The sequence below is a fragment of the Arachis ipaensis genome, chromosome B4 (assembly GCF_059453495.1).
Source record: "Arachis ipaensis isolate K30076 ecotype BB chromosome B4, ASM5945349v1, whole genome shotgun sequence".
Taxonomy (NCBI): Eukaryota; Viridiplantae; Streptophyta; class Magnoliopsida; order Fabales; family Fabaceae; genus Arachis; species Arachis ipaensis.
In genome coordinates, this window is record NC_142439.1 from 119609708 (window position 1) to 119623267 (window position 13560).

General features: G+C 33.3%; 2 protein-coding genes and 1 pseudogene across 2 annotated transcripts; all 3 read right to left on the reverse strand.

Annotated features, from left to right (window-relative positions):
• Positions 1 to 1417: 1417 nt before the first annotated feature.
• On the reverse strand, positions 1418 to 2487 carry LOC148568964 (uncharacterized; annotated as a pseudogene).
• A 5205-nt stretch (positions 2488 to 7692) lies between these two features.
• Positions 7693 to 8699, reverse strand: LOC107637974 (uncharacterized). The gene has a single exon (XM_016341188.3). The coding sequence runs from the start codon at positions 8448 to 8450 to the stop codon at positions 7884 to 7886; it is 567 nt and encodes a 188-aa protein (XP_016196674.1). The 5' UTR covers positions 8451 to 8699; the 3' UTR covers positions 7693 to 7883.
• Positions 8700 to 9650: 951 nt separating this feature from the next.
• Positions 9651 to 11931, reverse strand: LOC107639652 (fibrillin protein 5 homolog). The gene is made up of 8 exons (XM_016343204.3): positions 11549 to 11931; positions 11299 to 11414; positions 11088 to 11210; positions 10822 to 10920; positions 10671 to 10715; positions 10497 to 10570; positions 10303 to 10379; positions 9651 to 9901 (listed from the first exon to the last, which is right to left on the reverse strand). The coding sequence occupies exons 1-8, from the start codon at positions 11781 to 11783 to the stop codon at positions 9804 to 9806; spliced, it is 867 nt and encodes a 288-aa protein (XP_016198690.1). The 5' UTR covers positions 11784 to 11931; the 3' UTR covers positions 9651 to 9803.
• Between the last annotated feature and the right edge of the window lie 1629 nt (positions 11932 to 13560).

Below are 13560 nucleotides of genomic sequence, written 5' to 3' on the forward strand. Positions count from 1 at the left end.
TATTAACTTTTATTATTAGTTTTCTTATCATGTGTACATATTAAAAATCTCTTTTTTTTTTTTTTATCATTTTTGTTTTAACTTTAAAAGTTACATATACAATTTTTTTCCAACAACATAACTACGAGAATATTCTACTTAAAATAATCTTATTTCGTCAACTAAAAGATCATTGAAGTCTAATCAAAACAAATAGTGATATATAGACATTAATATAATGTAGTACTAAATTACTTTTCTCCTAAAATTTTAAACTATTAAAAAAATACATAAATAATGTTATATTTTATACACCACATAGGCACATACATCTATATCTTCATTTGATTTTTTTTTTCTTTTGCATAAGAAGTATCTAATCTAATAATTTGGAGAGTTTAGGTCAATAATTGAAATGATTTTCAGAATATTTAGTGTTTAAATTTAATTCCTAAAAAATATCAATGTGAATCAAATTAATAATTTAATAATTAATTTTTTGTTAACGCATCATACTGCTAAGATATTATATAAAAAATATGTCACATAACATTTAACGTTAATATACATTAACAAAAAATTAACAGAAAAATCAACTTAATTTTCGTTGGTATTTTTTGTGAACTAAATTTCGCTATTAACTTATGTGTGATGATGATTGATGACCAATTTAAACATTAATTGGGATATTTTCCTTCATTTTTCAATTTTTGGGAGACAAAGGCGTGAAAGTTGAAAAGGGGAAGGTGACCAGAAAGCAGGTCCATAGTCCATTTATAGTGTTGGATAGCTCTTCTCAATTTCAATCACATGAACCTAACAAAACCGAACCCTTTTAATTTGTACTACCTTTGGATCCTTTCATGTAAATTTCAAAAGTTCAGTGAGAATCTAAGAATCTTTAGAAAACATATAAAAAAACGAAAAGAAAAAGGCATGCAAGCATTTCCCAGAAATGCAAGGGATGCTTCTTAATCAGCTACATCCAAAAAGCATTATCATCATGTACAGTACCACACTGAAAAGTTTGAAACCCTTTTCTGAATTTGTATGAAATTAATTGTAATTTGCATCTCATTACTCATATATAATTAATAAGCCTTCATTACAAGTATAACAATATTACACACACATTATCAAATATCAAGTATCCATAAAGAATAAACACTTCGCACACACATTATCAACATTCAACAACCACATGTATCTTTTAGATAATTCTGCTCGACTAGAGGGTATTATTATGTTGACTGTAAAGCTTTTCTTAATAAATTTTTTAACCCGTAATATATTATGAATAAAAATCTTTTTCGGTCTCTAACCATTTATCCAATGGATATTAGGTCTCTTAACAATTATAAAATTAGAAATTGATTTCTCACTCACTTTTTTATTTATTCAATCCAATTCCTGCAACCAGTTGATAGCAGGTCAAACGCTAACATGTCAGATAATGAGTCACATGACTTTGTCTCCTTCCTAATATGGACAAATCACTTCCTGAGTCCCTCGACCGTCCAGCGTAATCCCTCATCCGTTTCTCCCGCTCTCTCTCTGCTGCCGCCTCCTCCCTCTCCCTCCAAAACTCTCTTTCCCTCATCCTCGGTCTCCTCCCTCTTTCCCACCGCCTCCTTTAGCTCCAAAACCGTAACCCCAACACCCCCAATCCGCCTCACGTCCTCTCCAGAATCATCATCAAAATCATCACTACTGTACTTACATTCCTCTTCATCCTCATCACAATCATCATTGTCATTAATAATATCATCATCAGAACTCAAAATCTAAAGCTTCGCAACAAAACAACAAAAATAGAACCATTTCTTGCATCGAGGAAGATGAAGGAATATCTCTGAAGACTTTCTTGTAATAAAGAAAATTCTCCCAGTGACAGAGACCATCCGACCAGTTGAAAGAGTGAGCTGAGAGAGCTTGGATCTTCTGCTTGACGCTGAGGAATTGGTGGCGTATGTTATGGACCTTTATGGAGATGTTACGCCATGATCACGTGAAAGGGGAGGCGAAGGGATGGCAGTAGTGGTGGAGGGAGTTGACGTGGTCAGCAACGAGTTTGAACTTCTTATCGTGGGTGTTGAGCTTAACGAGGGTGCCAAAGCGGAGTAGTTATTCAGAGTACTTGGATAGGAGGGTTTGTTCTTCCTACTCCGACCACTTCTTGCGCTTTATTTTGGATCGGAGACGGAGGTTTTTAGCGCAGCAGGGAGTTAGGTGAAGGGAGAGAGAGAGTTTCAGAGGGAGAGGGAGGAGGCAGCAGTGCGAGAGAGCGGGAGAAGCGATGGAGGAATCATGCTGGATGATTGAGAAATTGAGGGACTTAAGGGGGCAATTTGTCCCAATTACGAAGGAAACAAAGCCACAAAGACATGTTACTTGACACGTCAAAGTGTGACCTACTGCTAACTGGTTGCAGGGGCCGGATTGAACAAATACAAAGGTGGGTGAGGACCGATTTGTGTTTTCATAATTGTTATGAGGCACAATATCCATCGAGTAAATGGTTAGGGATCGAAAAAGGGCTTTTACTACTCTAGTAAGACCATAATTATCAAACTCAACTCGATCTGGCCGGTTCGACTGGAAACCCAGTCATCTGGCCAGACCTAGTCACTCGTTGAATCGCTTAAGCATTAAACAGGGTAAAACCGATTCGACCCGGACGAGTTTTGTGAAAGCTGGTGACTTGGCCGGTTCATCTAACCCGGACCGGATCATGTTCAATTTTAAAAATTTTTTTGGAAAACTGCGTCGTTTCAAGGACACCCCTCACCCCAACCCTAATGCCCTAATCTGAACTCTGAAGCAGCTTTTTTCACTCTCACTCAAGCGCTCTCACTCACTTCTCTGAACTCTGAAGAAACCCTCTCACCCTCACTCAAGCTCTCTCACTCACTTCTCTGAACTCTAAAGAAACCCTCTCACTCTCGCTTAAGCTCTCTCATGGTGTCACACTCAAGCTCACTCCTGACTCATCTCCAGTCTCTCACTTCTCTCTCAGTCTCGCACTCATTGTCTCAGAGAGGTCTTCGCTTTTTGTGTCGTCACCATCTCGCACTCATTCGTCGCCTTCCCTGCGCTCGTCTTCGCCGGCAAAATTAGACGGAACTAGCATTTGGTCATTATCGTCTTCGGCCATCAGTTTGTGAGCTTCCTTTACCGGCAGTTGGTCCCTGGACAGGTGAGCTTGCTTCAGTCATATTCTTTTTTATTTCAATTTTATTGTTGTAAATCATAACTATGTCTTGAATTTGTTGATGAAAGTTAAATTTGTTGCTGAAAATATGACTAAGCTATTTTTTTTTTTGGCTAAAAATCATCACTTGTTGCTGATTATCATCATTGGTAGGTGGTTGAATTTGTTGTTATGTTACTGAAATAATAATTTAGCTAAATGTTTTGTTGCTATAAATCGTATTTGGAGGTAAAGTTTTTGTTGCTGAAAATTATCAATGAGCTAAATTTATTGGCTCTGTTCTCTCTGAATTTATTGGTCCAAAATTTACAATTGTGATGAGTAACATGATTAAAATTTTTTACTATAGAAATTATGCATCAATGAAAAAGAAAACCAAGGAGTATGTGTTTGGTGAGGGTGAGCCGAATCATATTGAGAATGCGATGCGAGACGATGATCTGGATGATGAGCCAGATAATATATTGGGAGACAGTGAGGAGGATACTCCGAGCACGCCACCCGCACGTCGTGGGCCATCCAGTTCTGGTTCAGCCCAACAACCGCAACATTTCTCTACGTTGAACGTGGAAGCAATCAGCCAGCACCCGGACATGGATCCCACCTCTGGGAGGCAGAGGTTACACGAGGGAAATCCTTCTGGAGACTTTCAGATTGGCCAATCTTTCCAGACTAAGGAGGAAGTTGTGTTGAGTGTTAAGGATTATAGCATCCATCGTGGGGTTCAGTATCGGGTGATTGAGTCAGATCATTTGAAGTTTCATAGGAGATGCAAGGAGTTTGGGAATGGGTGCACGTGGTTGATTCGCATCACACATCGACAGCGCAACGGTACTTGGGAGGTTAGAAGGTACAACGGACCTCACACTTGCTTGGCGACGTCGATTTCTAGTGACCATCGACAACTTGATCACCATGTCATTTGTACTAGGATATTTCCTTTGGTGAGGGCGGATGCAGCGGTTACGATAAAGGTGCTGCAAGAAGCTATGGAGGCAACATATGGTTTCAGGCCTAGTTATAGGAAGGTGTGGATGCCCAACTCCCCGAATGGCATGTGAAAGGTGTGCGTCTCAGGACGCCACCTCTCAATGAATGCACTGACGAGGGGTTCATCCAACCAGAACCACCTCGTGTTGAGCCTCGCCAGGTGGTACAGACCTGCTCTCTCCAGATACGGTATGATCCTGTCATGCAGAGGCATGTTTTGTTGCCTCCAGACACTAGTAATGTAACAGGTGAGATGAAAAACCAACAACCAAGTGAGATTCCATCACTAACAACCATTCTACGTTCAAATTAATAGGGCTATAATATAAGACACAAATCTTTAATTCAACATAAGCAATTACTAAACATAACATGATATAATCTAAATCGAACGTTCAACAAAGCTAAAAAACACTTATAATTTTTTAAATTTAAGAGTGCAAATATAACCATGAGGTTATCGTTTCAAAAACTACCTTTTAAACCTACATATTTAAAAGTTCGAATTTCAAAACTTTTTTTTCAAACAGGAGCGCTTAGAAAACATCAAATTTGAGTTTGAACCCTATGTCTTAATTACGAGAGGAACAATTCTCTACTTAAACATTTGGATCTATCTCCTAATTTCAAAATCATAATCCTAATTAACAAATCCTAATCCTAAATAACTCTGATTTTAATCCTAAATAACCCTAATCCGTAACCTACATTTCTCTGTTAAATGAAATACAACGAATAAAAGATAACAGGCTTACCTCTTCGTTGATGCTGCCGGCTACGTGAGCGACACCGTTCAAACGGTAAAGACTGCGTTCGTCTGCCATGATCCCGGCCCAAGAAAATTTCCAAACACTCAACTTTTTCTACTCCTCCTCCCTCTAGAAACGCCACTCTCTCTAGCGACACCGTTCAGACGGTAAGGTTGGAGGTGTTTTCGAATGAATAATCCGCTGAACCCCTACCACGTATTTATAGTAGAGCATAAACCGCTGGACCCCTTCCACGGTTTATGCTCATTGCACATTCAAACAGAAACCGTGGAACCCCTACCACAGTTTCTATGCATTGGCGTTTCAATGTAAACCGTGGAACTCCTTCCATGATTTACGTTCAATCAGAAACCATCCTACTCCTCCCACGGATTACATAGAATTAGAAAAAATTGCATTTTCGTCTCAAAATATCAAAAGTTGTATTTTGATAAAATTGCTCCTCAAATATTTTATTTTAGTGAATTGTCCCATATTTTATACATAAATATATTGACTGATTTTTTATATTACATAGCATGATGTTGTCCGACAAAATATTTTTGCCTAAAACAACACTACATGAGTAAAGAAACTTATTTATAAATAGATGTTATGAAGATCAATTAGGAAAACTTCTATTCTAAAACTCACTAATACGCTAAAATTCTAAAGAATTGTCAAGTCAAAAGATATTTGATGACAAAAAAAATTTCTGACTATTTTTTTATTTATTTAATATATTACTATTTCAAACCACACCGATGAAATAAAAAAAGATAGAATACAAGTGCATGTGAATGTTGGGAGACATATTTTCTTTCAATTTTTTTTTCTCTTGTTTTCTTCATTCCCTGTTTCATGTTCTTATTGCTTTTCGGATTTCATTACTTTATTCATTTTCCATTTTTCTAGCTTTCTAAATTTCTAATATTCAAATTTGTTTCAAATTATTGTTAGATTTTATTTTATAACAAGTCTTTTGAAAATTATTGATAATAGTTGTATACTTTCTTATTGTCTATAAAAGTTAATTATTCTTGCATTTAAGCATCTTGTATTTTATAAACTTAAAGAGTCATATTTACTCCGTGAATTAAGATAAGTGATAAAATTTGGTCGATATTTTGTGTTGAAATTCAAAACACAAAATCCAAAGAAAATATATATAAATTTAAAACAGTTATTCGCATTTCAACTCCGGTCCAAGACATAGCTTGCACTATGATTGAAGTTTTGAGACTTGAGATGATGGTGGTTTTTCTATGCGCCGAAAATATATAGAGGGAGAGAGAAAAAGAATGTGAGAAAACGACTGAATAAAATAGTAGTTGTGGTGTGCTTATTATTACAACGTGCTAGCCATCATTCCTTTTCATATAATATGCATGCATGCTTCTTAATTCTTCTTATAAAACTATTAAATAAGTGATAAAATAGCACCCCCTTAAGTGAATTGTGAGTATGGTGGGAGCATTGCATGTGGCGGATATCATTCAATAATCCATTATCTTTTGGCCTGTTTGCTAGGTGAAACATTTTTTTTTAATTTTTGATAGTGTTTAACTGTTTATTGTGTTAACTAGACCAAAGTGATTGTTAGATAAGGAATTAAGGATAGTGTTAGAGGGCTAGAGGCACCTTTAAAGGAGCAATGGAGGCCCATGAGGTTTGTGATGACAGCCCAACTTAACTGTTCAAACGATACTAGACTACTAGCAACGGAATGAATGTCAGAATTTGAATTCAGGGACCCTCTTTTTTATACAAACAAACAAACAAAGAAACAATCAAACATCGTTTTTGCTTCAATGTGTATTCTTGCTTTAATTAGATGATCAGTTATCACGTTCACATGTGTTAGATGTTGGTCAATAATTGGATTAGCCTTGAAATCAGTATAGTTCATGGACTGAACCATCTACTGCATTTATGGTCATGTTAATACACATTACACAACCAAATATAGCAAACTACACTATTCAAGCAATTTCCCTTTATTTGCAGCTGAGACTTAGTTCAGATGATAATTCATATGCCTCTCTTAATATGCTGCACCCGGGTTCGAATCTTGGTGAAGTATTGAAAAGTTGTGATACCTAAGATCCATCTGACCCAAAAAAAAAAAAAAGCAATTTCCCTTTTATCACATAATCACGCAACAAATATCTACATATCAAATTTCACTCACCAAATACATTATTAGCAATATTACCACTACATTCAAATGTGCATGACAAAGTTCACTGATCATCATTATCACTTACAATGTTTTGGCAAGAAAATAGGCACAACTAATAATATAGTGTTGTTTAAGGCTCTAAGCCAATAATGTTGTGGGTTCCAAATGAATTCATACGTGATAGATCCAGCTGTAACTTGCAGTAAATTCATGGAAACGAGGTCATCCTTGATTCAAATAAAATGGTTGCCCTTTTGTGTACATTTAGTTACTTTTATGTCTATAGGCCCGTTTGGTAAATGTGTCACTCTCGTGACAGTTATGTAGTAGTAAAAAGACACAAGGTTATTAAGAAGAGGAGGGGCAAAGCGACAAATAAAAAACTTTAAAGATTTACATTATGAATAGATTAGTTTTTAAAATAAAAAAAAATACCAATAAAATTTTTTAGTATAACAAATATGATAAATTAGTTTTAATTAAAATTTTTTATTCTAATTATAATGGTTAATTTAAAAATAATGTGTTCATATTTTTTATTAAAAATTTTTATTAGTATATATTTTTTTTAAAAATTAATCTGTCTGAAATATAAATTCTCACAATTTTATTTGTCATCTTAATAATAGATACATTAACAATAGATACATTAACAAGAAAATTTCGCTGAGAGTAAATTTGATCACAAGTGAAAAAAAAAAGAAAAAGGAAAGAGATGACAAATAGAGACCAATTTTGTCTGAGGAGTGTATCTGAAAGTGATAGAATTGTGTTAGAAGCAGAGAAGAACGACAGAGGCAGAGACCATGAAGCCATAGATGAAAATCAAGAAGGCAAAATGAAGAGCCCAATTCCTCTTGAACTTACCAAAGTAGGACTCAGGTGGTTCCTGGTAGTGAATCTCAAAGTCATCCTCAGAAACAAAGTCATTGTTGTTCGTGGTGGTGGCGAGTCTGAGCTTCATGTCTCTGAGCTTCTCGGTGGCTAAGCCAAGTGTGAGCTTGTGGCACCTTCTCTGGTACTTGAATCCATTGATGCATCTGAGGGTCTGTGCCACAGAGACGTAGAACATGAGGTGTGCGATGGAGAGGAGAGTGATCGGGATCCAGCAGTGGCGGCATTGGAGGCGCTGCGGCGACTGAGAGAGTGCCAACAAGACGAGTGAGAGGAAGATGAAGAGCACCTGGAACACCTTCTGGAGCTCTTTCTTTTGGAGGTCAATGGCGCGCTTCTTCTCCAGAGTCTTCTCGAAGTGCAGCTGGATTATGGTGTTCAATGCTTGCACTGCTGTTTCCTTCGGGACACCTTCACCTTGTTGATGCGTTTCGTACTCTGCCATTGATGCTGCTCACTACAAGACAGATATCGGTGTTTCGTTTCCTTTGTGTTTGTCTCAAACCGACAAGACCAAGAAAAAAAGAACGTTGGGGTTTGCTGGCTCTATTTATTATTCACCAAAGGTTACATATTAGGCACTAGGCAGATACTTCAAGCGAAGAGACTGTAATTATTTTCATGTGAAAATGATTTTTTTTTTTTTAATCTTTGGATCTTGGATGATGGATTATAAGGATGGATTTTAATATGTTATAAAAACATTGTCTTTTATTAAAATAGTTAAGTAAATAAATAAACCACACTTTTAAATAAGATATCTATAAGAATATATTTTTGACATCTTCTTTATTATTATTCAACCAAGTTAGCAAGAAATACCTCACTCATCCTCTGTATGCAATGAGGAATTAGTATTTGATCTCTTGAATTGGAAAATTTTGTGGGAGGAAAAAATAATTATTTTGTTTTCTTTTCATTTTGGATAAGATATAAACTTAAGGAAGGTTACCATGTTGCACAACCATTTTTACTCTGGTTTTGAAGAGAGTAAAAGCAAAATGTTGGATGTCAGCAAGTCAAAAAGGAACATGTTGGGAGTAAATGGAGAGAACTCGAATCTCGAAATTGGATGTATATGCAACGGTTATAAATATAATAAGAGTAATAAGGACACAAATATTGAGGTTGGAACTTGAAATTTCCCAGCCACTTTCCACTTGCCATTCACATTCATACTATCAAAATGGTCCACTTTATATTTTAATATATATTAAATGTGTATTAAAAACATAAAAATTATTCTTTTTGATACTTTTATCAAGGATATTTAATTTTATTGAAAAATTAAATATAAAATACGATGTAGATTTTTGCTTCTTATTCATCGTAGATACTTCATTCGACATGCATTTGATTTTGATATCCAAACTTTAAGAATACAATAATTGGTAGGTTCTTATGCCGATATTCAATCCGGGATTTGATTTGCATAAACGGTAAATTATATAGTGTTAATAACTTAAATGCCACATTATTTTGGAAATAGGGTATTTCTTTTTCATAAACAAACTTCTTCATGGATATTGATTGTATTGCACTCTTTCTAATAACACTATTGAAATAAAAGATTATTAAAATTTATTATTTTTATAATCAATTAACTATTAATATTTAAAGATATAAATTAAAATATATTATTAAATTATTAAATTAAAAAATTAAATTAATGACTAAAAATAATAATTACAAATAATAAATTATGATAATTTTTAAAATTTTTTTGTTTAAATAAATAAATTGAATATTCCAAAGTAATACCATCGCCCATCGGATATTTGTAAATCAGGTTAGCCCTTTACAGTTGGAAAAAGAAAGTGTAAAGGGATTTGATTGATTGATTGACTGCTTGATTGGCTGCTTGATATGAGGATCCTCCTTCTGCTTGTGTCGATGCTAAATGACACAAGGTAGTGTAAATGGCCATTAGTGAGTACTAATACTCATCACAATGCAAAAGTAATTATCTATTTTTCTTCATCAACATAACACAAATTTCAGCCATAGTTTCTATCAAGAAAAAAGGGGACAAAATTCTTAAAATGGATTAATAAGAATATACATGTCTAACTCAAACCTATCGAGTTATGTTAAGATGGCATAACCTTTTTAAACTCATCTTTAACTCCTCATTCCTTCACTAAAGGATGGATGAAAAGTGACTCCACAATCAAAGCAAGACCCACACTGTATCTTATGATGATCTAGTGATGAGTCAAGTATGAGCTTTAAAAATTTTGTCACCCAAACATTTCTCCTAAATAAAATACTACTTAACATTGAAGATTACGACTTACTTCTATCTTCAAATCTTTCCAGTACAAAGATATTGCCCTTGTCGTCCCTTCCAATCCTCATGGTGTCGTCAACATATCTATGAGAAAGATTGAATTAAGAAACAAGAAGAATTTTCATCAATGATCGAATAAAAGACAGAAAAACAGCAAGCTTCACAGCCCTTTAATTTGTCCATGATATGATATTAGGATACGTGATTTCCAACCATCCCTCTGGATTGAAGATGCCCAACAGAAGATTATAGTTTTTCCGGAATACATTCATCAACTGTGCATGCAAGGAAGAAAAGAAATTTGAACTTGGGAAGATAAGACTAATAATCCGATTAATTAGCCTAGGGAAAAATGCAGTATGTAATTAGCATTACCTGATCAGGGGTAATGGTGGAGCTTTCGAAGTTAATGTCAACCCTCTGTGAATTTCAAGTAATATCCAATTAGGTAGTTACTCAGCAGCAATAGCTATAGATTACAGAGAAATAAATTGAGATTGGCCAAACAAGAAGGTGGAGCTTTAACTGTTGCAGAAGCAATCTTGAAAGAAGCCTCAATGCTAAGCTGTCCCGACAACAAACTCAACCCCTTTGCGCTGAACTCGACCACATTAACTGCTTTGCTCTCCATTTTAGAATCACATCACCAATGTTCAAGCTCAGTAGATAAAAGTTATAGACATGAAATACTGGAAACATAGTTTGCATCATCTTCTCTAAGTTTATACACTTTCTCTACTCAAAATTGAAAGAGAAAATGACCAAGCCATGTATTGTATTTGTAGTTTGTACCTTGGCTATGTCAATGGTTTGGAAAAACTCATCCAATGAGATAAAGTCTCTCAGGCCTAACTTGGTTCTCTTTGATCCCAAAATTGAGATTGTGCTATAAACAAGCCTCCAACACCCAGCCACCTTCCATGTAGTAGAAATTATTGATAGCGAAAGCTCATAAATCCAATCAAAACCACATATTAGAAAATATATGCAGAGTTAAAGTTACCTTGTCTAGTTTTAGAGTTGGGTCTGGAGTTGGATTCTGAGATTCTAGCTGCTGCACCAAACTCTCAATTTCAAATTTCTTGGCAGATGGGAGTCCGAAAATCCCCCTGTTGATTCCTTGAAACATATTTTTTTATTGCAATTGATTTCAAACATATCAGATACACCTTCTGCTTTGTTAAACAATGCCAAAAGCTTATAATGAAAAAAGAAAAAGTGGATTGAATAACTCAACAGTTGAAATGGGATACCTTCCACTGCCTGGTAAAGCTCTCTTTTCTTCTCAGCAAGTGTGTCATCCATAGCCAAGCCTGACCCAAAGCTCTGTTCTCCAACTTTAACAACAGTGAAGGGTTTAAACCAGAGCAGTCTGTCACCAAATCTCGAGGTGTTCATCCTTGAAAGATTCTCAGGTGGAGCCAATCTTTGAAGCTTCATGATATCCATGGTTCTAAAAATCACAGGACTCACATGACAACCGGCCATTGATGCATGAAATAACTTGGTGACCCTTCTAGAAGAAGATTTAACAATGAGAGACAGAAAATGAAGCACAGGATAAGATCATACCCTTCTATCTTATTTTGGTTGATAAAGACTGTGGTTCCTGATGTTACTTATTAGTGCCATCAGTTTTGCTCTATGGAAACGGTGAACATGCATTTTAGACTAGTTATGGCCTATTATTGGGCTCCAACTAATATGACCCAATTATCCATATAGTTAAATGATTTCATTAAGCCAATTCTGGTTCATAGTTTATACCGAGGGAGAGAATTTTTATCCCAAAAACAAAAGTTCATGTCATGAGTCATGACAAAAAAAAAAAAAAAAAAGTCAAGATGTGTAATTTTAGTTTCTCTGGCATTGTACTTCTCACTTTTTATAATTAGTAGAAATATTGTAGTAATAACTATTAAGATTATAGGTATATTTATATAATATTATTATTAATTGTTAGAAGTTGTGAGTAAAATAAAATAAATTTAGAAGATTTTTAAATAATTATTGACTTAATTGTTATTATAAATATATTATTTAGATATTTAATTAAAGATTAATGATTTGTTATTATGTGTTATTAGTTAGATATTTAATTAATATATTTTTTATTATATTGTACTGGAAATAAAAATTTTAAAATTTTTAAATATAATAATTTCTCATTCTTGATTTTTAGTTAGTGAAAAGTAATTAAGGTATATTATTATTATTATTATTATTATTATTATTATTGCATGAAAAATCAAACCGAATAAATTTAGTATAATTAAGGTAATGAATTATGTTAGCAACACTGAATTTCAAATATAAATTTAATAAAGTATTTATAATTATTAATAAATTTGGTGGTATATATATATATATATATATATATATATATATATATATATATATATATATATAAAATAATAATAATAATATTAGAGGTGTTTTTAAAATTATTTTGGTTATATAATAGAAAATAATAAATAATAATAATTATTATGAAATAAATAGGTTTTGGACATTAGAAGATATAGTGTTAATAATAATAATAATAATAATAATAATAATAATAATAATAATAATAATAATAATAATAATAATAATAATAATAATAATAATTAGATTTATATTTTAGATTCACTTAAGTTTTATTAATTATTATTAGAAGCTAATAAATATAAATGTGAAATTTTTGTAAAATAGATTTAGTATATTTCGAGTAGTTAATAATATAATTATATTATTTGTGATAATAAAAATAAGATATTATTGCTAATAAGTTATAGATCAAATGACATAGTCTTTCCATACTCACTTAAGACTCTAAGAGGTCGCGGCGATGCATGAAAATGCTAAACCAAACCATGCTTTATCAGTCAATATAATATAAATCATACTAAAATTACAATAGCACATGTACTAGCTTTCTTAATTTTTTCATTAGACATGTGCCACACATAATTGCACATTATATATTCACACACCAAATGAAACGAATCAAAATTTTCACTTAGAAAAAAACACACCAAATTCTTATGAGTAATAATAAAAAATATAATTAAAGATATTATATAATTTATTTGTATTTTAAATAACTTTATGGATCTAAAAATCATACACGATAAATCCCAATAAATAATAGCAAAGACACAAAAATTGAAAAAAAAAATTTAATATAAATCACAAACATAAAAAAATACTAAAATCATAAATTTTAAATTCTTACATCTTATTCTTTTTAAAATGTTATTAAATATTATATAATTATACGATA